This window comes from Alnus glutinosa, chromosome 2 (assembly GCF_958979055.1).
Source record: "Alnus glutinosa chromosome 2, dhAlnGlut1.1, whole genome shotgun sequence".
Taxonomy (NCBI): Eukaryota; Viridiplantae; Streptophyta; class Magnoliopsida; order Fagales; family Betulaceae; genus Alnus; species Alnus glutinosa.
Genome location: NC_084887.1, coordinates 31,173,532 through 31,200,956, shown reverse-complemented (window position 1 = coordinate 31,200,956; position 27,425 = coordinate 31,173,532). Strand labels below are relative to the sequence as shown.

The following is a 27,425-nucleotide window of genomic DNA, read 5'->3' as shown; positions in this document are numbered from 1 at the left end:
CCATTGCCAGGTCAAACAAATTTGCAGGTCTGTTTGAAGAATGGTATGGGAATGCACCAACTTTCATTGCCACGAAAACTGCTTTTTCTTTAACTTTGGTTTCTTTTCTTTTTTTTGGAAGTCTTTAACTTTGGTTACCTGATTTGCTGTAGAAAGGGATTAATTCTTATTATTGGTATGACCAAACGGTCAAGGTTTTTTCGCTGCCGAGCAGCATCAATCAGGCTATTGAATAACCTCAAGTCTCAAAATAGCTAAAACCTAAAGAAGCCATTTTTAATGGAATTAATCGAGTTCATGTCCCCAAAAAAAGACAAAGCTGATTAATAAGATTACATTTCACTATGCATGTCTTGTCGGGCTAAATTTTGCAGAAAAATTCACACACCAACACTGTTTCCAAGGAATATGTACAAAACGTTGATAGTTTGACACAACTCCAGAACATTTCTATAAATTCATAGCTGTAAGGTCCTAAAGTATGTTTAGAAAGTGATTTTATTTTCTGAAATGCATGTGCAAGCTCCAGGGACACCCACCACAAATTTGGAAGTAGTTAGGCAAGGTTTTCTTCCAACCATTGACTGCCTTTTTCCTTTACCTTTGGGCTAACCAAAGAAAGTTGGATCAGAAAAGGTTTCTCTAGATGTGCCCAGAATCACTAAGCTGCCATCTTTTAGCGCTCGGCTAAAATCCTAATAAAAAATTGATACGGTGGATTCCTGTTTGGTTTAGACTGACACATCACATTTTCTGGTTTTGAACATTTGAAGATAATTCCCTCGGGGATACCAAAAGTTTTGGAAAGGATGTTCACAAGTGTTGAGCTCTCCAATCAACTGCAAAATTCTCATTGCTGTCATCATCACTGGATGATTCTTCATGGCTGGACTCCTTGCTAACAACCTCAGAAGTTCTACCATGTTTGGAAGACCTAGAAGCCTGCAGTTCCAATTTCTTCTTCCTCAACATTTCCACTTTCTCCTCATAGCTTCTGCGGGAAAAAAATGAGGAGGAAATGGAATGAAGATTATCAGTAAAGAAGATCGGATTTAACAGTGAAATTTAACTGAGTATTACACAGCTGAACTCACTTCTGCTCGACGGATTCAGCCTCTTCAATCGTTTCAGCAGCATCAATCTGCAGTCACAATTGAAACAACAGGATGAGGCGTAAGTTTGTAGTGTGGGTGGATCTCATGGCAAACTAGAATGCTTAAGTGAATGGGGTGATTATATTATAACCCTCACCTCCTCTTCTTCGAAACGTTCATCCACCTCCACCAAGTCCTCTTGGATCAACTTTTCAAATTCCTTGTACTCATCTCTAACCACAATCAAGCAAAAATTCAAAGGTTATGGTGTGTTCCGTGTCGTTTAAGATATGAAGTAATAGGAAAGATATTGATTGCAGTCGAAACTTTGTGGAAGAAAAATAGATTCCAGCATATCCTGACATAAAAGTTGTTGACAAATCAGACAAACCTCAATGGAGGTTTGCAATATAGCATCAACTACAAACACCACAATAACTCAGACATCCTCCAACCATCTAACTTAAGTACCCCCTAAGCTTTTTCATTACTAGAAGGGGAATGGCATGGCAGAGGACACAGAGAGTAATGTCAAGAATCAATGAAGCCATTGAGAGACGTGGTTATGGTAGAAGGTTAAGACATGGGATTTATTGTCTGTGCATATAGAAGGTTAACGTGCAGTGAGAGCTTTATATATACATAACAAAAGAGAGATTTTAGGAAGAGGAACCCCTCTCCTTATAAACGATTATAGTTTGAATCCTAATGGGCCTTCACATAAAGATTGTAAAATCTTCTTAACTTTGTTGCAATTTGATAAAGAACCAAAGTTTAAAACAGATGAAACGAAAAAAAGGACCAACTTTCAAGACAATAATGTCTTCACAACGTAGGACAGAGAACAAAAAAGGTTTCCCAACAAAGGGAGAAAAAAATATAATTATCTTAACAGTTGACCTCAAATATGTGGAAGCATGAAGATGCAGATATAACACAGATGTAGAACTTACTTGATATCTGGCTTAACTAACTTTATGCCACGTGCACGTAAGTCAGCTTCCTTGTTATCAAAGAAGCCTTCAGGTAGAGCTCCTTTCACTTGCTTGTTCTCTGAACCAGCAATCTCCACTGATGTCGGAGTAAGCTCCCCAGCAGATTGCATATTTATTACCTGTGGAACATTACCACCAGGCAATCTATCTATTCCACTCACCAAATTTAAAGAACCCCTCTCCTCTGGTTGAGCAGAAGCCTCAGTCCTTTTGGATAAAGCAGGCTCCACCGACTTGACAGAGTCCTTTCCTGATAGTACATTAGTAAGTCAAAATAAGCAGAATCACTTCCTAACAGCAAACATTCATAGCAGTAGTAGTCGTTGTAGTCACATACTAGTTAAACTAAGGTAGTAACACAAGAAGGTATGCTTTTTGTGTACCCTATGCACAGTTGATGACTGACTATTACTCAAACGTCTTACACAAAAAGCATACCTTTTTTTTTTTTTTTTTTGAAAATAACTATAAAAAAAAATTCTCCAACTTATCCCCAAATGCCCCCTTGTTAACCCCAAGAATCGGCTCCTTGTCAATTCGAACTAATTATCAATTTGAAGAAAAAAGGTTTCAAATGGAGGTACGTGCTAGAGAGCTCACGAAAATGGCATCATTAGAGGTTTTGATAAAGCAAGAGATGTCCTCTTCCAGCTCGCTTGTGTTTGCACTCTGGTGACTGTCCCTTGCGAAGTTGAGCACCAGATCTATATTTACATCAAGGCCATATCAAGCGGCAGATGCCCTCAAGGGCCCAACCAGTATATTGCTCAGATTGATTACTTTCAAAAGCTTAATTTATATCATTTGAACCACTCTGTCTAATCATCATCCTCCAGTAATAACCCACTATAATTCAACCCACTTGCAAAGTAACACCAAAAGAATCCCAAGATCAAAACTTTTTTTTAAAAAAAAAAACTTAAACAGCAAAACTCCATCAAAGTTTTTTTTAAAAAAACCCAGAGACACCTCACTTGGACTGTCTCAACCATCTCATGCATATGATGAGGCAAGAGACAGGCTTCACAGCAGACTTTCATGGTGGCTAAAACAAAGGGGAATTGAGAGAGAGAGAGATGCTTTGCCCAAATTTTAATCGAACTTCATATCGAGTTTGATAGGAAAGAGATGAATGGTGTGATGGAGGGGCAGAAATCTGGTGCGGTGAAAGTGCAGCACCAAGTTGAAGTTGAATTTTTGGGGGAAGACGGAGGGAGGAGAGAAAGAGAGAGAGATTAGATTATTCACTATTTTAAACTAAAAAGAAAAAAAAGAAAAAAGAATTTCTTTAATTACTGAAATGGCACATGCCACGTGGACATATGTAGTGAAACACAAGTATACAGCGCTGAAAAATAGCAAAGTCAGCCATTTCAATCACACATTTAAGCAGATATGAGTGGAATTACTTAATTAGAACGTCCTTTAGAGACTTGATTGAAACATTCTAAATGTCAAGGACCAAATTTGAATTTTATACATATTTCAGGTTGAATTCTATGCACTCTAAATAACATATGATGGTTACTATAATCAAAAGTAAAAACAGATACAAGTTATTACCTATTTTTAGCTTTTTTGTCTCCTTGTCATCAAAAAAATCTGGAGGAAGCACAGCTGATGACTGACGTTTGAGTGATTCTTTTGAGTGCTCAGGTTTAACACTATGCAAGTCTGCAGAATGTTCAGATTTAGGTTGAGACAACTTCTTATGGGGCTCAGGTTTCACATTTTTAGCCTGGGTTAGTCCAGCAGCACCAGCTTTGATACTATTTATTGCCTGTCCCAGCATAAGCATCCCATTAGTAGGTACTCATTCAGAGCAGGAAAAATATAGGATACCAAAAAAATATACCACATATAATCAATATAACAACCTAAACAGTTTTCAAAAAGAAAATTACAAAACCAAAAAAACAATAGAAGCATGGAATATTTGGCAATTAATGATAAGCAGTTTAAGATATCCCTCCCAAAAAAAAAAAAAAAAAAAAGAAAACAAAAAAGAAGGATCGTAAATGGAAGTCACAAGAAAGCTTCAATGAGAAGTATAATCACATTCTAGAGCTAAAGCATCAGCTAGAACTTTTGACTCTTGCAACTAAGCTAAGTGATATGCTATTTGAGATATATGTAAATTATAGAGATTCTCATTGGCCCAAAATAATCACCAGTAGAACATATAAACAAAAGCCAAACAGGTAAAGCACAATGTCCTCTACAAACTCCTCCTGCCTTTCAAAATCAGATAGCTACAAATCCAACCTCGAAGCATGCAAATTTTGGAATTTAAAACTTCATACAATTACAAATCCGACCTCGTAGCATGCAAAAAAAAAAAATTTGGTAAGTCCCAAGCATGCAAATTACGTGATCAGCACTTCTACTATTGGTCCAAGCAACAAAAAGCCGCATGAAGAAATGAGCCAACAAAAGGGAAGAAAATTAACAATGCACTTGTAACTTGCAAGTGGTCCAACTCTTGTCAAATGCAGAAATGCAACCATTTATAAACATTGAGAGGTGGCAGTTTTTATCAGACCCGTCCTTTTTCAACCCAGGGGGAAAGACCAGTTCCAGACATATCCAGACAAACTTTTTTGTTTTTGGTCCTCCATTTTGACCTGAAAGGGTGCCCGGTTGACTCTTATTAATATTACGCTCTCCAACATCCCCACATATTACTTATCATTGTTTCCTATTCCAGTGAGGGTGGCTAATCGGCTTGATAAAATTCAAAAGGATTTTCTTTGGGGTGGCATTGGTGACGAGACCAAATTTCATCTAGTAAATTAGAACAAGATTTGTACACCTTTGCATGCAGGTGGGTTGGGAGTTCACAATTTCATCCAGTTCAATCGAGCTCTCTTGGGTAAGTGGTTGTGGAGATATGGTAGGGAGAGAGAGGCTTTATGGCGTTTGGTGATTGATGCCAAATTTGAGAGTTTAAAGGGGGGGTGGTGTTTGAAAGAGGCTTCGGGTTCGTTTGGAGTAGGTGTATGGAAACATATAAGGAGGGGGTGGGAAGAATTTCGTAATTTTGTTCGTTTTGAACTAGGGAATGGATCAAATATTAGTTTTTGGCAAGATTGGTGGTGTGGGGATAGATCCTTGAAGCAATGCTTTCCAGCTCTTTTTAGTATAGCAAGGAATAAAGACGCGACGGTGGAAGATAATTTGGTGGTGCATAATGGTGTTATTCAGTGGAATGTTCTCTTCACGCGACAAATCCAGGATTGGGAGGTGGATATGATCATTTCTTTCTTCGATCGTCTATACTCCATTTCGGCTTTGACATGGGGAGGGTGACAGGTTAGTGTGGACTCCCTCTAAAAAAGGTTTTTTTGAGGTGAGATCCTTCTACAAAGAGCTTATTAGGAAAGATGGCCCATTTGATCCGTATATCCCTTGGAAGAACATTTGGCGTGTTAAGGCTCCAACCAGGGTGGCCTTCTTCGTTTGGTCAGCTGCTTTGGGCAAAATATTGACGCATGATAACTTGCGTAAGAGGAAGGTGATAGTTATTGAGTGGTGTTGTTTATGTAAGAAGAGTGGGGAGTCTATTGATCACTTGTTGCTTCACTTCGAGGTCGCCCAGGCTCTTTGGAGCTACGTTCTTATTTTATTTGGGGTTGAGTGGGTTATGTCACGTACGGTGTTGGAGTTGCTGAATAGTTGGGGGGCGGCGATTGGGGGTGGTCACGCTATAGAGGCTTGGCGGTTAGCTCCTTTGTGCTTGTTGTGGTGTATTTGGAGGGAGCGGAATGCTCGACTGTTTGAAGATGTAGAGACATCCATGGTAGAGCTACGGAAGCGGTTGCTCAATACTTTATTTTCTTGGATAGTGCTCCATCATAGTTTGAGTGCTTTTACTTATGTAGACTTTTTAAATTTATTCTCTGTTCGTCCCTTTTAGGGGTTCTCTTGTATACTTCCCGTGTATAAGGGTTGCGCCCCTTTGCGTTTTTTATAATATAATTGCAATTACTTATAAAAAAAAAAATTTGACTTGAAAGGGTTCCTGGTTTGAATAAGCTGGAAAACTTAGATGCCATATCGAGACAGATACTGAGAAATTTCCTCAAAATATTTTATTAGCTGAGAAATATATTTGTAGATCTGAATATCAACATTACAAGTTTTAACCCCAATATGGGTTGGCTCAAGTGGTAAGGGTATTGGACTTTGTGATAGTCCCATGAGGTCTAAGATTTGAATCCGTGTGCAAACAATTCATTGGGGCCAGCTTGCCGGCAAAGCAGGAGTATTACCCAATCCGTGTGGAGGGAACGCTTTACACAGGTCTGAGATTTACCTGTGGGTACACGAAGTAGCCTTGCCTTGTAAGGGTTCCTCGTCATTAAAAAAAATAAAAAATTACAAGTTTTTAAAATTTAATAATTTGGGTCTCTTAAATATGTAGTATGTGTGTTTTCTACCTTAGGCCATGTTAGATAATGAGAATTATAATTTTACTTGTTTGAGAGCCAATATTGAAGGTCGGAAATTTGACAAACCAGATGGATTATCTTAACTAATTAGTTTAAGTTCTGGACATTTGGCATCGTCGAAAATCCAGGTCTGGCTCAATTATGGGTTAAACTATTTTATACTTTATTTTTTATAAGAGAAATATCATTAAAAAACGGAAAGCGCATGCAAGTACATAGGGAGAATACAAGAGAAGCGACTAGGGCGGAGAAGAAAAAAGAACAAGAAACTCATGAAAGCTAATCACTAAGGGAGTTAGGAACGCAGTAGTCCAGGAGAACAAAGAATAAAAAATAAAAAATAAAACTACTGAGCTCCTCAATCGTCCTTTCTTTGTCCTTGAAGTTTCTATCATTTTGTTCCCTTCACAGGCACCAAAAAAGGCAAGAAGGAACCATCTTCCACACTACAGCACTCTGAGAGCGACCACCCGTCCACCAGCAAGAGAATAAATCAATCACCCGAAGAGGCATAATCCAAGACAAACTAAAGCTACTGAAAATGGCATTCCATAAGGCACGAGCGACCTCACAATGGAGAAGAAGGTGGTCCACAGACTCCCCATTCATTTTGCACATACAACACCTATCAATTACAATGACATGCATCTTTCTGTGTACTAGGGTTGCGCTCCTTAGCCCTTTTTAATGATATGACATTATTTATCATTTATTCAAGGTAAGGATCTTCCCTAGCGCCGCCGACCAAGCAAAAAAAGCCACTTTCAAGGGAACCTTGGTTCACCAAATACTTTTCCAAAGGAAAGAAGCTTCCTCGTTGCAAGCAAGGACCTTATAGAAAGAACTAACATCAAACTTCCCTTTGTGAGAAGGAGTCCACCAAAGCTTGTCATCCACTTCACTCCTCACTCTAATGGAATACAACAAGGTGAAGAAGGAAGCCAAGACTTCCACCTCCCAGTCGTGGGCTGCTCGAATAAAGCTGACGTCCCACTGAAGGAAACCACCCTTTGAAACCAAGTGAGCTGTAACAAGTGCATCCTTGTCATGAGCAATGCCATAGAAAATCGGGAAAGCTTCCTTGAGGGTCATCTCTCCACACCACACATCATGCCAAAATCTGATCCTAGACCCATGTCCTAAGATAAATCTGGTACGACTACAAAACAAACTCAACCCCTTCCTAATATTCTTCCAAAGCCCCACTCCATGAGACCTAGGGGGATCTAAGGAGCACCACTCATCCCACACACCACCATACTTAGCGTCCACAATAAGTTTCCACCAAGCCTCTCTCTCATGCACATTACGCCACAACCACTTCCCTAACAGAGCCCTGTTAAAGATCCTCAAATTTCGAATGCCCAAGCCTCCTTCAAAAATAGGGGGACAAACATTGGACCAGCTAACCAGGTGATATTTGAACTCTTCACCTGTACCTCCCCATAAGAAATCACAATGGAGCTTCTCAATACGATTTGCCGCACTAGCAGGAATAGGGAAAAAGACAAGAAATACGTAGGGAGATTGGAAAGAGTGCTCTTTATAAGGGTAACCCTACCACCCTTAGACAGGTACATCCGCTTCCAACTAGCAAACCGCCTCTCAATCTTTCCAAGAACACCATCCCAAATAGACTTGGCCTTAAAAGAGACCCCCAGCGAAAAACCAAGATACTTTAAAGGTAACGAGGAAACCCCATAACCCAAAATGCTAGACAAACCATCCACATTATCCACACAATCCACTGGAACCAAAACAGACTAAGCCAAGTTAATCTTCAAACTTGAGACAGCTTCGAAGCACAAGAACAACACACGAAGAAAGTGAAGCTGGTCAGGATTAGCCCCACAAAAAACCAAAGTATCATCCGCGAACAGTAGAAGTGAAATGTTTAACCACCTCAGAGTGACTAGAACCCACAGAGAAGCCTAAAAGAAGACCTCTCTGGGCAGTAGCAATGAGCAACTTACTTAGAGCCTCCATAACAATGACAAACAAAAGAGGTGATCCTTTGTCTAAGCCAGTAAGAGCTACTAAAGAAAACAGACGGAGTGCCGTTCACCAAGACAGAATAGCGCACCAAAGTGATGCAATGCGCTATCCAAAAACACCATTTCTCCCCAAAAACACATCTTCTCAGCATACAACAAGAAATCCCAGTTCACATGATCATAAGCCTTCTCAATATCCAGCTTGCAAAGCAACCTTGGATCACCGGATTTGAGACAACTATCCAAGGGGTATCTGAATAGAACATACCCTAACTAGGAATTTTCTTATGCCATTTTGAAGATAGGATAATCAACAATGATTTTTCATTTTTTATTTTTTCAGAGGTAGGATAATCAACAATAAACAAGTTTATTAAAGAATCACCACAAAACCAAAGAATAAAGAGATGTAAAAAAGGGTCCTTTTTCCAATAAATAAGTCTTATGCATACATGCTGATCAAGGCTTTGGTGATGTTAATCTACACTTCCTATACCTCTAAACTCACCAATCCAGCCCATCAAGAGTCCTTAAGGGACTAACAATAGAGTTACTGAGACATGGCAAAGCTTTTTTTTTATTTTTTTTTAATTTTTTATTTTTATTTATTTTTTTTATGAATAATTCAGATCTTAAGGAAAAAAAAAAGGGCTAAACCCACGTACACGAAGAGTATACAATATGGACTCAACCCTATAAGCTGCTACAATGTAAAAAGCTAATCAAATCAACCAAATTTGTAGAGACAAAGTTACGAACATTAACAAGAACCCAACCCAAGAGAGATCTCAAAAAGAAAGATTTTAGAAAGAGCACGTTAGTCTCACTATCCTCGAAATACGACGATTCCTTTCTCTCCAAATGATCCACATTAAGAGGGCAAGAATAACTTTTCAGATAGCCTCTTTGGGATGTCCCATCCCTTGTACTTTCCAGCAATGAAGAAGTTTTTGGATGTTGTTAGGCATAACCCATGAGACTTCAAAAAGATTAAGGATCAATTGCCAAAGAGCTGAAGTATACTCGCAGTGGATGAAAAGATGATTAGTTGTTTCCTCATTCTTTTTACAGAGACAACACCAATTAGCTAAAGAGAAGCCCCTCCCACTGTGAGACACGACATAACCTAACCTCCTACCACCTTTATTAGACCTCGGTACACTGTAGTAGCCGACAAAAGAGTACAAGACTCAAGCAAAAGGAAAACAAAGTGTCCTTGTCCCCCCCCCCCCCCCCCCCCCCCCCGGCGCCGTTTTGATGTCTACTTTTGGGTAAAACCTTAAGTTATTTGAAAACTAAAGAAAATCTTTACTTACAAACTTAAACTATAAGGTGATTGCTTAACCACTTTGGAATACCATTACAAGCACATTACGAGCCATTGCACCATCCAACATCTATAAAGACAGTGCACGGTTTCCTCTTCATCCCTTGCTAAGGGGAAGAAGAGGAAACCAAAATCACATGGTGCCTTCTCTTACTGGAAAATTCACTGAATACTCTGAAGACTGTTTTGGGAAATTGAAAGCAAAAAAACAGAGGAATTGGCATAAACATCATTACAGACATTACTGCAATTTCTACATGAAAAAAGGCAGAATAAATCCTTACAGCAGAACACATGGCAATCACGTAACGCCATAATAAAGCTATATTTAAGCATGTCAACATGTGTATGTCTTTTGTTTGTAACTTGATGTTATTACGAGTCATACATAAGCTAGAGCCAGTCATATATATATGCATGTCATAGATTCATCTGTGATTCAGTGGGGATACTAAAATATAACCTCATGATGTTTACGAGAAGCTTGGTGTGCATCCCAATTGGATTCAGATTTCAAAACAACGTCACAAACCCTACAGACAGGCTGGTCAAGTTCATTGTACCTGTATATATTAAAAGAAGACAAGAAGATGCAGTCAGAAACTTCATCATGAACAATGCAATCTTCCTTATGGTCTTCAGCTTCCTAAACAGATAAAGTAATTTAACAAGAATAGGCACACTATGTATATCAACCCCCCCCCCCCCCCCCCCCCCAACAACACACACAAAATAGTCTGGATTTCTTTAAGCAAATAAAAACGACGATAAGCACAAGTTGTACTAAAGGGTAACATATAGAATGTAACTGCCTTTGCGCTTTTATTTTTGATAAGTAATCGAAACATCATTAAAAGTAACACCTGCCTAGGAGCAAAATAACAAGAAAATTATGATAACCTCTGCGCTTTTAAAAGAATTGGCGATTATATATATATAAATATGTAACCGTCTCAAGCATCCAAAAAGATCAATGTAATCTTCCATAATCATCATTTATTTACGGGATTTCCATATTTAGCTATAATTTTCTATGTGAAATTCAATCAAGTCTTAATTGAATGAAAAATATTACTTGAAACAGTTTTGAAAGAAACCTTTTTTCAGCTTGAGATAATGTCTAAGAATAGAATAAAATATACTACACACCTAGTCGTTTCAGCTGTATATTATGCCTACATTGGCAGCAACACAGTCTAAGCTCAACAACTACATCTTCAAAACTTCAAATCTCAAATATAATCAAAACAAAAAAATCAACAAACTGTGATTATGCTAATTCTAATTTTTGAACAGCTAGATTAATAATACAATATTTAGAAACTTTCTTCCATATGAAAAAAAAGGTAAAGAAAAGAAAATGTGTGAGGCAATAGCTTACCTTACAAGAGGAGAATCTATGCGTTTGTCCTTCTTCTGTGCGTTCAATTTAGCACGAAACAGTGCCTTTTTCCTCGCTTGCGCATCCATTGTCGACTACGGCAAAATCTTAGGAGCTTTTCTGGAAGTGAAATTTCTTCTACCTTTGAATAGTGAATTCTGGGAGCCCCAAAGCTAGGGTTTCTCTCTCTCTCTCTCTCTCTCTCTCTCTCTGTGATCTAGTTGTAGGCGGAATCGGGTGGAAGTCGGAATTAGCCTTTCTAACAAACAACGTCTGTCGGACACTGGGACGAAGACGAACTAGTAATTAAATTGACGGGAAACAAGATTAACCAGAAAAGTTTATGTTCCCTTATTCATTGACGACTATGCTACAAAACAAGGCAGGCCAATCAGCACCCACTTGACCACCACAAACTCAGACACAATCACACAATATCACGAAAGAGAAAGGAAAATCAATTAGACGTAGCCACCGCGGAAGCGGAGGAAAAGGTGATTGTGCGAGAGTACGCCCATCCTCCACTTGCTTCCTAGCAAAGATGAGCCTCTACTGGTCCGGAGGAATCCCTTCCTTATCTGAATCTTGGCCTACACAGGGAAGGTGTGAAAACGTGAATCTTGGCCTACGCTGGTCCGTTGGAGGTGGTAGAGCTCGAACACCATACACAACGTGAAGGAGGTGTGAAAACGGCGTATTAGATGTATTTGCAGGGTGTCAAAACGACGTCGTTTTGGTGTTTTTTTTTTTTTTTCACATTTCAAAACGACGTCGTCTTGGTGTCCTCCCACGGCCCAATGCCGCGTGCACAATACCGAACACAAAACCCCTACTTTCAAAACCTTCGTCTCTGTTTGGGACCGGAGAAAAGGAAAGGAAAAGAAAGGGAAAAATGGAGGAGAGAGCGAAATGCTTGGCCTTGGTGGGAGCTGGAATTCTTTTGGGCTCTGTTTCTACAGTCTTACTTCTTAAGCTTCTTCCAAGGCGAGTCGTTTCTGTTTCCGCTTCCCTGCCATTTTCAATTCTGACTCTTTTCATTTCCCTGGTATTCACCATACAATCACGCTCTATTTGGTTACCGAGAAAACGTAGGAAAAGAAAATAAAACTTGTTTTTCTTTTTTCTTTCCTTCAGTTTCCTCGACAACGAAACGTATGGTTACTCTTACAGCTTTTCAATTTTAAATTTTGTTGTCGAGAAATATAGTTTCGCAGAGGTACTTATCTGCTTTGTTTGATCACTCAGAAAATGTAGGAAGAAGTAAAGAAATGAGATTCTTTTTAAAAAAAAATAAAAAATTATTTCTCTTAGAGCAAAACCTTCAGGCCTAATAAAACTTTTTGGTTCCCTTGAGTTTTACTGTTAATCTTTGAAAGAAAGCAAAATTACAGGAAGAAAAAAAAACTATCCACAGTCTTTGCTTTTTGTAGTCTATCTTTCCCTGTTTCTAAAACCATTGCTATTCAGAACATTGAACTTCGAAAAACCAAACAGGCCACCAAAATTAGAGAAAAATTAAGATATTTAAATATGTTGATTGTTATTACTTTGGCTTAAAATGGTTGTACTGTAGTGGTATTAATTATGTATCTTTGCAGACAAGGCGCAAGGCAATGCATGGAAAAGTCGATTAAAATTAATGGTAAGTGATCATCTGAGAAAAAAATATTTTGTATATGATTGATAAAATTTGGAGAAAAAAATATTGCTCAAGACTTTTGCACTATGATGGGTTGCCTAAGGGTACTATCTCTGAATGTTTTAATAAGATCTGCAATCTCTGTTATGATCCCTGCTATGTTAGATTCTAAGACTATTGCGTAGTGTCTTATTTGATGGGAAAATTACTGAGTAGAAATAGAATATGAAGATGTAAAATTCTAGATCTTATAATTACATCATTAATGGTTGCCAAAATTTGGTGAGTATAATAATGTCTTGTTCACTTATGAAATTTTTAGAGTTCCAATGTTCTCTGTATTTCTTGGTGCTGCTTCAGGCAGCAATGATAGTAACTTGCGGTGGAATGCTAAAATACACGTAATATAGTTGAAACTTTTCAACTTGTTCGCTGACTTATACTGTCTCGCGCTTTTAGTTTTGCTGGGTAGACTGCAGTTACCAAATGATGACTTGAAGATGCTCTCGTTCAAATTTACTTGGTGAATGTACCCTTACTCAGGAGCTAGGTGGGGTGGCATACTGGCATGTCTTAAACCATCCCCCCAACCTTCACAGATAGTGCCAAGGCCTAAATATGCTGGCTTTTTATGTCAATAATAACTAGTTGGTTTTATTTTCGTTATACGGGCTTGATTTGTGATTTCAGTGGCTAATAAACTGTATTCTATATTTCTTTTTATTTTATGGAAGGTCAAGGACTTATATCTGAAAATGATAAAAGCTACACGGTTGCTGAGAACCAGAACCATGGGATGGCTGATTTAGACCTTCTAAAAGACGAGATAGTTTCTGAACAATTGACCAGGTACTAGTGGTATCACTAAGTTAATTGACATTTTTTTTCCCTATAATGTGGTCAACCTGATTTATGAGAGCAAGCTTTCAATACATCCATTATAGTTTCATTGCTTTTATTCATCAAAAAAAAAAGAAAAAGGTTCCATTGCTTTTCTTAAATAGAGTAGGTTATCTTTTAGTTCCATTCTTCGTATAATGCTGCCCTTCATGCATGAAGCTTGTTATAACCGAGAGCATTGGCCTCTTTCTGCTTCTAGATTTGGTTTACCTGGCTGTCATGTTAGAGATGTCTTACATATGTTACGTGCCAAGCATGTCTGCATTATTTTAACCAATTTTACTTGGGCACAGAAGATAGGTATGTTGATCAAATTGTAAATAGTCTGCTATTAAAAATCATTGCTGGCAATTTTAGAACCTTTTGCTATATATCTTAAGTAAATGCACCCCCTTTTAGTGCATTTATTTTGTAGCCCTTACCTGGAAGTTTTCATTATGTGTTCTTTGCATTGCCTAGGGTGGTTAGGAGTGAGATAAGCCAATGCGTACAAATGGACAGACCAGTTTATTCCTTTACAACTTGTCAATGGTGGTTGTTTGCAAAGCAGATCATTGCCCTTTATCTTGAACTACTTTATTTACTCATAAAAAATATCTTACTCTTTATGCTCATATGTGTGTATATTATGTCGGGGTGTATTCTGTTGAAGAATATATCAATACTTATATGCAGCTGAGGCCTAAGAGTCTATTTATGGTGTGCGGGACCTGGAGTGCAGGGGTTAGGGGTGTTATGAAATCTATTTGGTTACTTTTGGTACGCAGGAATGGACCCAGGGATTGAATAGCCATTCTGTTATTTTGTTGCGTATCATTACTGGGAATAGCTATTCTCCAAAAAAGGGATGGAATAGACATTCTGTTATTTCGTTGTGTATCATTACTGGGAATAGCTATTCCCCCAAGGATGGAATAGCATTTTCCCAAAAAACCTTTTTTTTTTTTTGGGAACCAAAAAAAAAAAATATTCCCCATGGGTGGCCGCCCACCCCCAAGGGAAATAATTTTTAGAGTTTGGTATTTTAGGAAATTTGATTCAATTCCAGTGAAGAAATTTGGTCATTCCTGTGTTATCACCAAACAAATGAATAGGAATGGTCATTCCATTTATTTCTAGTAATATCTATTCATATTCCTAAGTAATCATCATTCCAGTGTACCAAACATACCCTCTGATTTTTTTAGTGTATTTTGATGTAGTTGGTATAATTAAAGTTGTTATTTTTCTTCTATCATTAGGAACATTCAATTCTTTGGCCTTGAGTCTCAACAGAAAGTGACTGCATCCTATGTTCTGGTCATTGGTCTTGGAGGGGTTGGCAGTCATGCTGCATCTATGCTTTTAAGATCAGGGGTTGGTAGGCTTCTCCTTGTGGACTTTGACCAGGTATATTCTGTGATGACTTTTTCCGTGTCTCTCTTGGTTTTTGGTTTGTTTTCTCTTATCGTGTTTTATACCTCTACAATATGTCACCTAGTTTCTTTGGCTTATACAGCTTTTGGAACCATACCCTTTGTGTTGGATTGCCTAGCATGTGGTCAATCCACATATCTTTTGCTTTCCTTTAGTTTATTTTTACATTAATTTATACACATTTGAAATGATATCCCACTACTGAAATCTTAATGTAATTGATGAGATTTAAAGTCACTGGTTTTTGTTCTTAATAAATGCATATGGTGTCAGATGGTGGTTTGCTGTGTATCCATCATCCAGCTTGGCAATAGGACATGGATCTTTCTTTCTTTCTTTTTCTTTTCTTTCCTCTTTCTTTTTTTTTTTTTTTTTTTTTTTTTTATTTATAAGTAATCAAAATATCATTAAAAGCGAAAGTGCAACGCAAATACACAAAAAGTTTACAAGAAAAACACATAGCAATAGGACATGGATCTTTGATACCTACACTAGAAAGTAATAGAGTATTACAGAAATGTATTGAACTGTTTGATAATTTACTTATGATGGTAAAGAAAATGTGGTACTCTATGAGATCCATGATCTTTCACCTTATTAGTGGTCATAGTTTAACATGAAGTGGACTTTAAATTACTTCGATTGACCTCTTTGTTTGGGATTCATGTTCTTTGTATTTTAAGCTACTCAGCTGAAGAGAAGAGCTAAGAGTTTACTCCACCTTGTCTAAATTCTTTCTTGGGAACACTTTCACATTTCTTCTCCCCTCCTCTCCCCCGCTCCCTTGGGACCACTCACTTATCAAAGAAGAAAAGAAGCACTTTCATGTTCCTTTGTTTCTGTTACCTTCTGAACAGAAGAACAGAGGGAAGAATTTCACAGAACCTTATTTTTAAGCACAAATACCTTAATATCCTCAGTTGAAATATTGTAGAAATTTTATGGAATGGGTTATTTCCATATCATACCTTTATTGCACTTTCTACACTGTTTGGATTTTGGAAGATGAAACTTGACCAAAAATTTGATATATGGCCGAAGTTGTTCAAGCCTACCAACCAAATATAACTTTTTGATGATGATTGCTTTCATTAACCGAATGATCAGTTTCTTTTTGACTTATGACCCACTGTGGTTCAATTAAGCTCTTTACTTTTAATGACTTTTCAGTAATTATATTGATTTTTTATTTTTTTTGCTGTGGACACGATAGTCTCTCTTAATTCTTAAGCATGTTAGTAATAGTATGAGGCTGTTTGTGATAGCAAAGATAGAAAGATTACTGAATTTTGCTTCCAAATTTACATTGATTAGAATTTCCTTAATTATCTTCTTAAGATACATGTACTCATTCATAAATTACATGAGAAGGTATCACTTTCATCACTTAACCGACACGCTGTTGCAACAAGAGCAGATGTTGGCATTCCAAAAGCCCAGTGCCTCAAAGAGCATTTCCTGTCTATCTTCCCAGAGTGCCATATAGATGCAAGAGTGCTATTATATGATTCATCTTCTGAAGAAGAAATTCTTTCAGGCAACCCTGACTTTGTTTTGGACTGCATTGACAACATTGATACCAAGGTAACTTTCTTGCATATGCTTTGGCTGACTTGTCATGAATTACCTTTTTACCTGCACCAGAATTACAACTGTTGAATACTAAAATAATTTGATGATTGTTTCTGGTCCTTTTCCCAAATAACAAGAAAAAAAAGGTAGAAAATAAGACCATCTGATTTGTAGTTTTATATGAAAGAAGGTCCTTTGAGCTGTGGATATGTTGTCATAGTCGTGGCTACATGAGGTCTTAAAGTCATTTGAATCAATACCTTAATAGGTTAACATTAAGAACATTGCCCTTGCTTTTGGAGGCAGTGGGTCGAATTGTGTCTTTGGGAATGTACAGCAGAATGTAATGGATTTTAGTATGACCTATTTTTCCTCATACCTATTAGTTGCCACAAGATATTTTGTGGATATTTATGGCATTTACACTATAAACGTGAAGGTCAAGTTTAGTCAACTCTATTGTATTCAAAACTTTTTTTTTATAAGCAATGAAAAACTTTATAGAAAATGCGTAAGACTCCCTTAAGTACATAGTCTGTATACACAAGGAGCTCCCACAAGCCCAAAACCCAAGAAACAGCAAAAGCACCCACAACCCAACCAACCCAAAAGGCCCACAAGACAACAAAGCCCAAAACCCTTAAACGCTATCAAGAGTGAGCCTTGCCTTTCCCACGCCTAGATGCTCCCTTTGCATCATAGTTAATGGAACATTCCAAATTTAGAAGCTCCCTTCTACCCTTAAACTTCCGAGGGGTATCCTCTATTAAGTCTTTGATCCTTTCATCCCCAACAAAGCCCAATTTAAAAGGGTGGCAGGGGGAAAATCACCCAAAGGGTACGGAAACTCTCCATCCTCCTCATCTCAAAAATCTCCATCCTCCCCATCACTAATCACCATCTTAATAAAATTATAAAGCCTGATAGGACTTTCTTTTGGTTGTTGAGTCTTATTCCTAGTTAAATCTAATGTGGCTTAAACAATAAAAATTTTATCTAAACCTGAATTTAGATGGTTGGTAAAGGAGATAGAGTTTCAACATTTACGTAAAACAAATATAAAAATTTTAGTTGCCCACCATGCCAGGCTAAAAACAAAAAGTATAAATTAGAAGGAAATAAATATAAAATCTAGAGCCTTGTGGTTGAAGGAGGGGGACAAGAACACAAAATTTTTTCACAGGATGGCCAACTCGCGTCGCAAATTTAATCAAGTGGACTCTATAAGTATAGATGGTGAAATCTCCAATAATCCAAGGGAGATTCAGGAGCATATAGTTCAATTTTACAAAAACTTGTATGTTGAGAATTGTTCTTGGCGGCCAAGGGTAGAGGGCCTTTCCTTTCTTTCAATTGATGAAGATGAGAGTAGCTGGCTAGAGAGAGGGTTTGAGGAGAAGGAGGTGTGGGATGTCATCAGAGATTTCAATGGAGACAAGGCTCCGGGCCCCGACGGTTTCACTATGGCTTTTTTTCAGAAGTGTTGGGATATCTTAAAGCATGACATTATGGCTGTTTTTGCAGATTTTCACTCTCGAGGCAAGTTTGAAAAGAGTTTCAATGCTACTTTTGTCTCTCTGATTCCAAAGAAGAATGATGCTGTGGATGTGAGTGACTTTCGACCTATCAGTCTTATTGGGGGAATTTACAAGATTATTTCCTAAGTCCTTGCGAACAGGTTTAAATCAGTTTTGGGTAAGATTATTTCAAACACCCAAAATGCGTTCATTGGTGGTCGACAAATCTTGGATTCAGTGCTTATTGCTAATGAATGTGTGGATAGTCAAATCCGTTCAGGGGATTCTGGGTTGTTGTGTAAGTTGGATTTGGAAAAGGCCTATGATCATGTGAATTGGGACTTCTTACTTTACTTATTACAACGTTGTGGCTTTGGGGAGAAATGGAGAGCTTGGATTCGTTTTTGTATCTCTACGGTGAGATTCTCCATCCTTGTCAATGGAACTCCGGCGGGTTTCTTTACTAGCTCTCACGGGTTGCGACAAGGTGATCCTCTGTCGCCTTTATTATTTGTGGTGGTTATGGAGGCTTTGAGCCAGATGCTGGCTGCTGCGGTGGAGCAGGGTTCGATGACAGGTTTTACTGTGGGACATAGAGAGTCAGAGGCAATAGTAGTGAATCATTTATTGTTTGCTGATGATACGTTGATTTTTTGTGGAGCGCAAGAAGAACAAATTCGACATCTGAGGTGCATTTTTCTTTGTTTTGAGGCAGTTTCGGGATTAAGGATCAATTTAAGAAAATCAGAAATTGTTCCTATTGGTGAGGTGGAGGATGTTGAAGGGTTGGCCCATCTTATCGGTTGTTGGGTTGGATCTTTGCCTATGACGTATTTGGGTATGCCTTTGGGTGCCTCTTACAAGTCCGTTCTTACTTGGAAAGGGGTGGTTGAGAAAATGGAAAGGAAGCGTATGTATTTGTCAAAGGGCGGACGGTTGACTCTTATTAAGAGCACGCTGTCCAATCTCCCCACGTATCTCTTGTCACTGTTCCCTATTCCTTTGAGGGTGGCTAACCGTTTTGAAAAAATCCAGAGGGATTTCCTATGGGGTGGCATAGGGGATGAGGCCAAATTTCATTTAGTGAAATGGAACAGGATTTGTACTCCGTTGCATTCAGGTGGGTTGGGAGTTCACAACCTCAGCCAGTTTAACCAAGCTCTTTTGGGTAAATGGTTGTGGAGATATGGTAGGGAGAGAGAGGCTTTATGGCGTTTGGTGATTGACGCCAAATTTGGGAGCCTAAAGGGTGGGTGGTGCTCTATTGAGGTGTTGGGTTCCTATGGAGTAGGGGTTTGGAAATATATCAGGAAAGGGTGGGAGAAGTTTTGCAATTATGTTCGGTTTGTGGTAGGGGATGGGTCATATATCAGTTTCTGGCATGATCGGTGGTGTGGGGAGAGACCTTTGAAGCTTTGTTTTCCAGTTCTGTATAGTCTTGTGAGGAACAAAGCGGCAATGGTGGTAGATAATATGGCGGTTCATAATGGCAATATTCATTGGAATGTTCTCTTTACGCGGCAACTCCAGGACTGGGAGATGGAGATGGTGCTCTCTTTCTTCGAGCGGTTGTACTCCACTTCGATTCGACAAGGAGAGGGTGACAAGTTAGTTTGGAACCTCTCTACAAGGAGCTATTTTGAAGTAAGGTCATATTATAAAGCACTTAGTAGGAAAGAAGGTCTATCTTTCCCGTGGAAGAATATATGGTGTGCTAAGGCTCCGACAAGGGTGGCGTTCTTTGTATGGTCTGCAGCTTTAGGTAAAATTTTAACTCATGACAATCTGCGAAAGAGGAATATTGTGGTTATTGAGTGGTGTTGTATGTGTAAAAAGAAGGGGGAGTCTATTGATCATCTGTTACTTCATTGAGACACCGCCCGTGAGCTTTGGAGTTTTATGTTTTCTTTATTTGGAATTGAATGGGTCATGCCACAATCGGTGCTGGGTTTGTTGACTACGTGGGGTGCTTCTCGAGGGCATGGCCTAGCAAAAAATGTTTGGCGTTTAGTTCCTCACTGTGTGTTGTGGAGCATTTGGAGGGAGCGGAATACGAGGCTTTTTTAAGATGTCGAGACTGCAATGGTAGTATTAAGGAAGCGTCTTCTTAACATGCTATATCTATGGATAGCACCCCATCTTTGCCACCTAGGTGTTTCTACTTTTGTAGACTTTCTTAATTTATTAGTTGTTCCTCCCGTTTAGGGGCTCTCTTGTATACTTCCCGTGTATTAGGGTTGCGCCCCTCTGCGCTTTTTATTGAATTTTAAATTACTTATAAAAAAAAAATAAAGTAAAGTTTCGTACTTTTTAATTGGTGGATTGATGAATAAAATGGTTACACATATATTAAGGTGTTTTCATTTGAATAATATGATTTTGTAATTACACATATATCATGTCTGCATACCCATATACAATTTTGAATCCTTGTCCTAGTGTCCCAAGTTTCGAGTATTACGAGAGTTAGACTCTTAGACACACCCCCACATCTGACACCCATACTCTTGTAGAATAGGTATTTGTATATTTATGCATGTGCTTTGTATGATAATTTGATCCAATATCATATGATGCTATTTGCAACATGAGTGTGAGAAAATGTACAAATTTGATGACTAAATGAACTTATGGTACACACAAAAATTATCTATTGCATCCTTAGATGTTGATATCACTTCTTTTCTGTGGTTCTTCCTTCATTTCTTTTTTTTGGTGAATTGATCTGTTGGGGAGGTCATACTTGCAAGAATGGCTGAGATGCATATGAGTATGATGTGAGCAGGATGTTAGACGTTATCTACAAAATTTGGTTTGCAGCTGAAACTAATGAGTCTCTAGACAAGCCAGAAGATTTTGCTCCAGCCACCCCTGTCATTATTATTTACTTCTGTATTCCGACTAAAAACTGTGATGTTAATGAAGTTTAAATCCCTTTGATTTGTTATATGTAATAGGTGGCACTTCTTGCTGCATGTGTACGTAGGGGTCTGAAGGTGCTATCTGCTACAGGAGCTGGTGCACGAGCTGATCCAACAAGAATACGCATTGCGGATTTGAAAGAGTCAACAAATGACCCACTATCTCGAGCTGTAATGATTTTTGCTTCTTCTTATTAACAAATTTTGAACTGCTCAACAGTTTTGATTATGCTTCTCTTTCTAATTGTGCTTTTGCAAAACATATGCCCATTTCTAAATTGTACAAAATTTATGTCAATGTATTTCCATATTGACATGAAACTTACTTTTGCCTTCATTTGTTTGCTATGTGAGGTAGACATACTTTTTGGTTGGTCTTATTTCAGGCATTGAACATACAAGTCCTTTTTCCAAACATTCTTCTTTTCAGGTGAGACACCGACTAAGGAAAGATTATGGCATTGACGGTGGCATTCCTGTTGTGTTTTCACTAGAGAAACCTAAGGCAAAACTGCTTCCATTTAAGGGACCTGGTGGAGAAGAAGAAAATCCCTCAGACTATCAAGTGCGGATCTTTACTCGTTGGTTTTAAGTATTTGTTGCTTTTTCTAATAAGTACTCTCAAAAATTCTGATAATTAGGCTTATTTGTCCAAATAATATAAAACAGACCCAATGTAAATATTGTAAAAGAAAATTTATATTCCCTACTTATAGAAATTCTAACTTCTTATCTTGACATCAGATAGTACCAGGGTTTAGGGTTCGCATAATACCTGTTCTGGGTACCATCCCTGCAATTTTCGGACAGGTTATGGCCTCCTATGTTGTGACACAACTAGCAGGGGTGCAAGTTCAAACAGAGCCTGTGGTAAATTTGGACATGGATCATTACAGGATGCTTCATCAACGCCTTATTGAGCATGAGGAGTCATTGTATGGCACAGCCATGGAAGTCCAGGTATGAAGTTTCCCTTGATTAGTTTTTTATTAAAAGATGGCTCTTTTACCATTACTTTTCTGTAGGTTCTCTGGAGCAGATGTGACCTCTATTGAGTTTCTTTCCTTAGTTCTATTGAAAATGATGAGAGGGTGATTAAGGTTTTATTCTTCTATACATCATCTGCACTTGGGTTAGGGAGCCTCCCCCCCCCCCCCCCCCCCCCCCCTCTCTCTCTCTCTCTCTCTCCCCTTATTCTAACATATAAAATATGTTTGTTCTGTTTATCTTTTATCACTGGTAGATACATTTCATCCACTTGTACGAATCCATGACCTCACCTTCCCCCTTTTATTTAAGGTGGGAGGAGATACCATTTAATCAAAAGACTATTAGCAGAAAGTTAAGTGCTAATAAGAAGTCAATTAGTAAACATGGATTCTATCAATTTTTTATTTTTTATTTTTGGATACCTCTTGTAGGAATTTCCTAAGGACTTGATAGCAAGAAGAAAAGGTTACAAGTATTAGGTTGAATGAATTTAGCTTCCTATACATTCATAAAATAAAAAATAAAAATAAAAAGAGTTTAGCTTCCTATACAAATGAGAACAATGATGCCACCATATGCTAGATAACAAAATTTTAGTTTATGGGAAAGTCTTTTAACCTTGTCAGTTGTCAATTTTATGTAATCTATTGCCATTTGTATAGGTAGATGTTGAAGAAGTGATGTACATTGCAAAAGAGTTGTGGCATGGACGAAGTGCGAGGGAGCAGTCTGCAAAAGATGTCGGACGTGGAATGTGGCGGTCTGTTAATGAGTTAATGCTTGTGAGGTAGAGGTTGCATTCTTAGATATGATTGACCATTTGGCATTCATGCTTTCCAAACAGTTGGTTGCTTTAGTGATACTTCTGGGCCTTGGCTTAGGTGTTAAAATGGTGGGGTTGGTTCAGTCCTAGGGGTGGCAGAAAAAGTCAAAAAATACTGTACTGAAGTTATAAAATTGGTCTTTTGATGTCTGAAATACATAGCAAGTCAGCAACCAGAGCCTAATATCTCAATTAGGATTAGCTTGACCACTTCTTTCCTGCTATTCACTCTTATCGGGGCCATTTCTTCTGTTCATTCATTGTTTGTCATGTCTTCTGTCACTGCCTTAGCTCTGTTCCTTTTTGTCTTTCCCTTGGTCCTGTTTTTCTAAGATTCTCCTAGTCCTTGTGGCACCTTGATTTTGAATCCTATTGCATCTCTTGAACAGTTTGGTACAGTTTATTTCTTTATGTACATCCTCTAACAATCTTAGGTAGTTTTTCCTAAATTGCAGCGTACTTAAAGCAATCTTTCTCAAATTATTTGATCTAGAGTATTAATGCAGCAAGTACATATATTTTCAAGAGCAATAGCTATATTAATCTATAAAATTATTTGAAATGGTTTTCTGAACTATGATTGTCTAAACCCAGTTACTTTCGCCATGTGTACCATGTATGTCATGTTGTCTTATCTCTCTTATCAAAATTGATGTTGCCTTGATCATGAACATGGATTTTTGTCACTGACATTTGTGCTTGGTTCCATCATTTCTTCAGGTGGGATCGGGCAAAGCCATCATCTGTGTCAAACTTAATACTGTTAAAGTTTAGAGAGGTATCTACCATTTAATTGACTTTCTATCAATTGAGTGAATGCTCATAATATGGGAGAGTATGTAACTTTGGCTTTGATTCAAAGGAACATAATGCTAGTCGCTACAGATCCAAAAAAAGGAGAAATGCTTGTTCTAGTTGCATTTTTCTTGCAATTGTTTCTCTTGTCACTTCATATATCAAGATTTATCTTTTTGGAAAGATAAAAGTTGAAAGCCCCAATGAACTGTTGAAATTCACAGGTGCTTACGCGCTAATACATGGTCTTTATTTTTAGGGTGCTCCAAAAGCAGATGGCTTATGCCAAGATAAGCATGATCAATGGACCCATTCCTTTTACTATTGTATGGCATTTGGATTTAAATGAGTATCATTTGCCTGCTACCCATTTTCTAACAAAAATGTCATAATTTTATTTTGGGGTTTCTCAAGGTAGTGTTTTATCTTTGAGAAATTGTACGGTCAACTTTTTTCTTGTTCTTCACTAATTTTCCTATTTGTTAGCTTGACCTCCGAGACACTGAGTTCTCTTTTTTTTTTTCTTTTTTTTTTTTTGGCGAAAATGCCTTTACCTAAAAAATTTCTCAATTAAACCTTCTCCTTCGACAATCCATTTAATATTTGATGGTTGATTGTATAGCGAGGAATAATTATCATGAATGTTCCACTAGCTTCATATGATCACTTAATCAATACTTTAACACTCTTCAACTAATCTGAATTACTCTTACTGAATAACAACTTTAATCAAGATAACTGGAAAACATTTTATTTATATGCTTCCTTTGTGGCTGACTGCAAGTATTTTGCTTGCTCATATCTTAGATTGATAAAGATCACTATGATATTACTACGGTGAGAATTCTGTGCAAATACCAAGTAATGGGAATGTTCTTACCTTTCTACCTAAGAAAGTTGAAGTTTAGTTTTTAGATAAAAGTATTTCTCTCCTTTAGCTACCTGCTTTAAATATAGAGTTATTTGAACTTCTTAGACCTTCAATGTCTTTATCCAGTTTTTCACTATGTTACAATTATCTTAGTTTTTTGTACTTATCTTACTATACTGTTCTATAACTTTTAATAATTTTTTATTACATTTTTATTCTGCTCAAAATGTTTTCCATGTAGAGATAGATACCTATCATTATTGTTTGAAAAATGCTAGATATTATAATTAAATGTGATGATTATTGTTTGAAAAATGCTAGGTATTATAATTTTTGGCACTCCAAACTAATTTTTGGATTAATCCTTATTAAATAAAAATAAATTCAATGATTGATTTTGAGTGCCACGTCAGCCTTATTGGATGAGTATCATTCATCTATACGTGAACCGTGGTGATCAACTAAATTTAATTGCCAATGTTGGAAATATTACATTGTTATGCTCATTATAGTGTGAATCTTTTATGCCAGCCGGCTTTTGGCAGTTTCTATCACATTATGTACATATTTTTTCCTCCCTAATCTTTTGTGCATTTTTTTTTTAATTAGGCAGATGAGCACGAGCTGAGGACACTTGATGATATCAAAGAAAATGAACCAGAATTTTTCTGGAGAGTAACATCTGTACTGACGCGAGCTGAACTGGACTTTGGTCTGTTGTAACCATGCTGGAACTTTTATTTTTTGCCCTTTTAGTGTTTTTGGTGTGGAGGGCTCAATCCTTCACCAATTCACCCCACTTCACAGCAATATGTTATAGCTTTAGGAACATGTTGAATATGAAGTGATTTTAGCGTATATTTTAAAGAGTGATTCAAATCCAAATTTTTAGGAGGTCAAAATAGAAATTTATTTTCATTTTTCTTTTCTTATTTTTTGGATCTTCCATCTAGTGCCTGGAAATTGTCTTCGTGACGGTGTTCTGATGCTTATTTCGTGGGAAAACTACACTTTACCCCTTCAAATTACAACTCAATTTGTATTGTCTCAGTTTCCCAAACCTTTAGGCCTCGTTTGGTTTGCGGATTAGACCCATGGAAAGGAAAAGCTATTCCTACGGAATAGCTATTCTTTTGTTTGGTTGTATATTATTTAAGGGAATAGTTATTCCCACGGAATAGCTATTCCCTTACAAAGAGGAATAGGTATTCCACTCAAAAAGGAGTGGAATGTCTATTCCTTTCCTATGGGAATAAATTAAATTCGTCTTTTGCCCAAAATCCCCAACCTTCTCAACACCCAAGTCTCTTATCGCCCTCTCTCTCTCTGTTTCTCAACTCATGGTGTGTTTTGATACGAAATTTTGACAATAAAATATAATTCTGATTCTACTTTTTTCAGAAATAAATCATATTTTATTCAACTTTTTAAAAAACAAATTATATTTTATTCAACTTTTTATAAACAATTATATTTTATTCAATATTTTCTAGAAAGTCAAATTTCAAAATTCGCAAACAAAATAAGAATTTAATTTTGATTTCAAAAATTCATCACTCAAGTGCACCATCAATATCTTTCTCCATCTCTGCAATTATATTCTCATCCCCCTCTCTCTGTTTCTCAACCCAACTTAATTTGTTGTGGGGTAGTCTTTCTTCTTCTTCTTTTTTTTTTTTTTTTTCCTCCTCCTATGATTTAGCCTACAGAATGCACTTAGACGTAGCAAAACGAGTACTTCTTAATATCGGGGGGACTCCAATTGCCTTGCGGAGGTTTGAGAAAAACTTTGTAAGCAAAGAACGAATGTTTGTTACTGAAAAACAAATAAAAAATAATAAAATAAAAAGGGATTTGTAGATGATTTATTTTTTTATGATGATTATGTTTTTTTTTTTTTTTGTTTTTTGTTTTTTTTTTTTTTTTTCTCTTATAAATCATTTTACTTTGTAAGCAAAGAATGAATGTTTGTTGCTGGAAAACAAATAAAAAAGAATAAAATAAAAGGGCTTTGCAGATGATCTATTTTTTTATTTTTTTTATGATGGTGATATGATGATTATGTGTGTGTGTGTGTGTGTGTGTTTTTTTTTTTTTTTTTTTTTTTTTTTTTTTCCTTATAAATCATTTTGTAGCGTAATTGTATATGAAAAAAAAAAAAAAAAAAAGAAGCCATGAACTCTATGAAATTAAAAAAAAAAAAGAAAAAAAAAAAGAAAAAAAAAAGAAAAAGAAGGTCATAGTATGATTGTTTATGTTTCTTGAATAAAGAAAAAAAAATGTCCTCAAGAATATAAATTATATTTGTATTATAAGGGTATTTTAGAAAATTTGATTATAATATGATTCCATTTATCAATGTATTGCACTGTACCAAACAAAAGAATACATATGCAATGTTCTATTCCACCGTTACAACGAAACATAAGAATAGGAATAGTTATTCCATTCCACCTTCATCTATTCCCATGAATAGTTATTCCTTTTCCTAATGGAATAGACATTCCGCAAACCAAACGAGGCCTTAATGTTTGTAATGTACTCTGCTTAACTACGAAAGAAGTTGCAATGTCTTCATGTTCCAAATGACAAAAAAAACTTGTGTTATTCGTTTCTTTTATTCTTTTTTTTGATATTTTTTCCTTTTTATTGTTTTTGTTTTTTCTACATTTTTATTTTTTATTTTTTATTTTTTTTAATCTTGTACATGATATTTTTGTCCTTTTAGATTGCGGTGAA

At 37.1% G+C, this 27,425-nt stretch overlaps 2 protein-coding genes across 3 annotated transcripts; one reads left to right on the top strand and one right to left on the bottom strand.

The window, feature by feature from the left end:
• Positions 1 to 298: 298 nt before the first annotated feature.
• On the bottom strand, positions 299 to 11,927 carry LOC133859441 (protein ABA AND ROS SENSITIVE 1). Its single transcript, XM_062294850.1, has 7 exons — positions 11,243 to 11,927; positions 10,325 to 10,424; positions 3,653 to 3,869; positions 2,048 to 2,339; positions 1,252 to 1,327; positions 1,095 to 1,141; positions 299 to 994 (listed from the first exon to the last, which is right to left on the bottom strand). The coding sequence occupies exons 1-7, from the start codon at positions 11,329 to 11,331 to the stop codon at positions 814 to 816; spliced, it is 1,002 nt and encodes a 333-aa protein (XP_062150834.1). The 5' UTR covers positions 11,332 to 11,927; the 3' UTR covers positions 299 to 813.
• A 146-nt stretch (positions 11,928 to 12,073) lies between these two features.
• On the top strand, positions 12,074 to 25,594 carry LOC133860943 (tRNA threonylcarbamoyladenosine dehydratase). Of its 2 annotated transcripts, none has more exons than XM_062296624.1 (11): positions 12,074 to 12,226; positions 12,841 to 12,884; positions 13,616 to 13,730; positions 15,023 to 15,170; positions 16,569 to 16,781; positions 21,244 to 21,378; positions 21,638 to 21,772; positions 21,952 to 22,167; positions 22,860 to 22,984; positions 23,741 to 23,798; positions 24,075 to 24,252. In XM_062296624.1, exons 1-11 carry the CDS (start codon positions 12,135 to 12,137, stop codon positions 24,162 to 24,164), a joined length of 1,371 nt encoding a protein of 456 aa, XP_062152608.1. In that variant the 5' UTR covers positions 12,074 to 12,134; the 3' UTR covers positions 24,165 to 24,252. The 2 variants fall into 2 exon arrangements, with proteins under 2 accessions (XP_062152608.1, XP_062152607.1); XM_062296623.1 differs by lacking the exon at positions 24,075 to 24,252 and adding an exon at positions 25,296 to 25,594 and having other exon boundaries at positions 12,075 to 12,226.
• Positions 25,595 to 27,425: the final 1,831 nt, after the last annotated feature.

Excerpts from the sequence above, each read along its gene's own strand:
- LOC133860943 (XM_062296623.1), top strand. The coding sequence starts at position 12,135 with ATGGAGGAGAGAGCGAAATGCTTGGCCTTGGTGGGAGCTGGAATTCTT. Across the intron at positions 21,379-21,637 it reads ATGACCCACTATCTCGAGCT|GTGAGACACCGACTAAGGAA; the intron begins GTAATGATTTTT and ends TCTTCTTTTCAG. Across the intron at positions 21,773-21,951 it reads AAAATCCCTCAGACTATCAA|ATAGTACCAGGGTTTAGGGT; the intron begins GTGCGGATCTTT and ends TCTTGACATCAG.
- LOC133859441 (XM_062294850.1), bottom strand. The coding sequence starts at position 11,331 with ATGGATGCGCAAGCGAGGAAAAAGGCACTGTTTCGTGCTAAATTGAAC. Across the intron at positions 10,425-11,242 it reads ATAGATTCTCCTCTTGTAAG|GTACAATGAACTTGACCAGC; the intron begins GTAAGCTATTGC and ends TAATATATACAG. Across the intron at positions 995-1,094 it reads GCTGAATCCGTCGAGCAGAA|AAGCTATGAGGAGAAAGTGG; the intron begins GTGAGTTCAGCT and ends TTTTTCCCGCAG.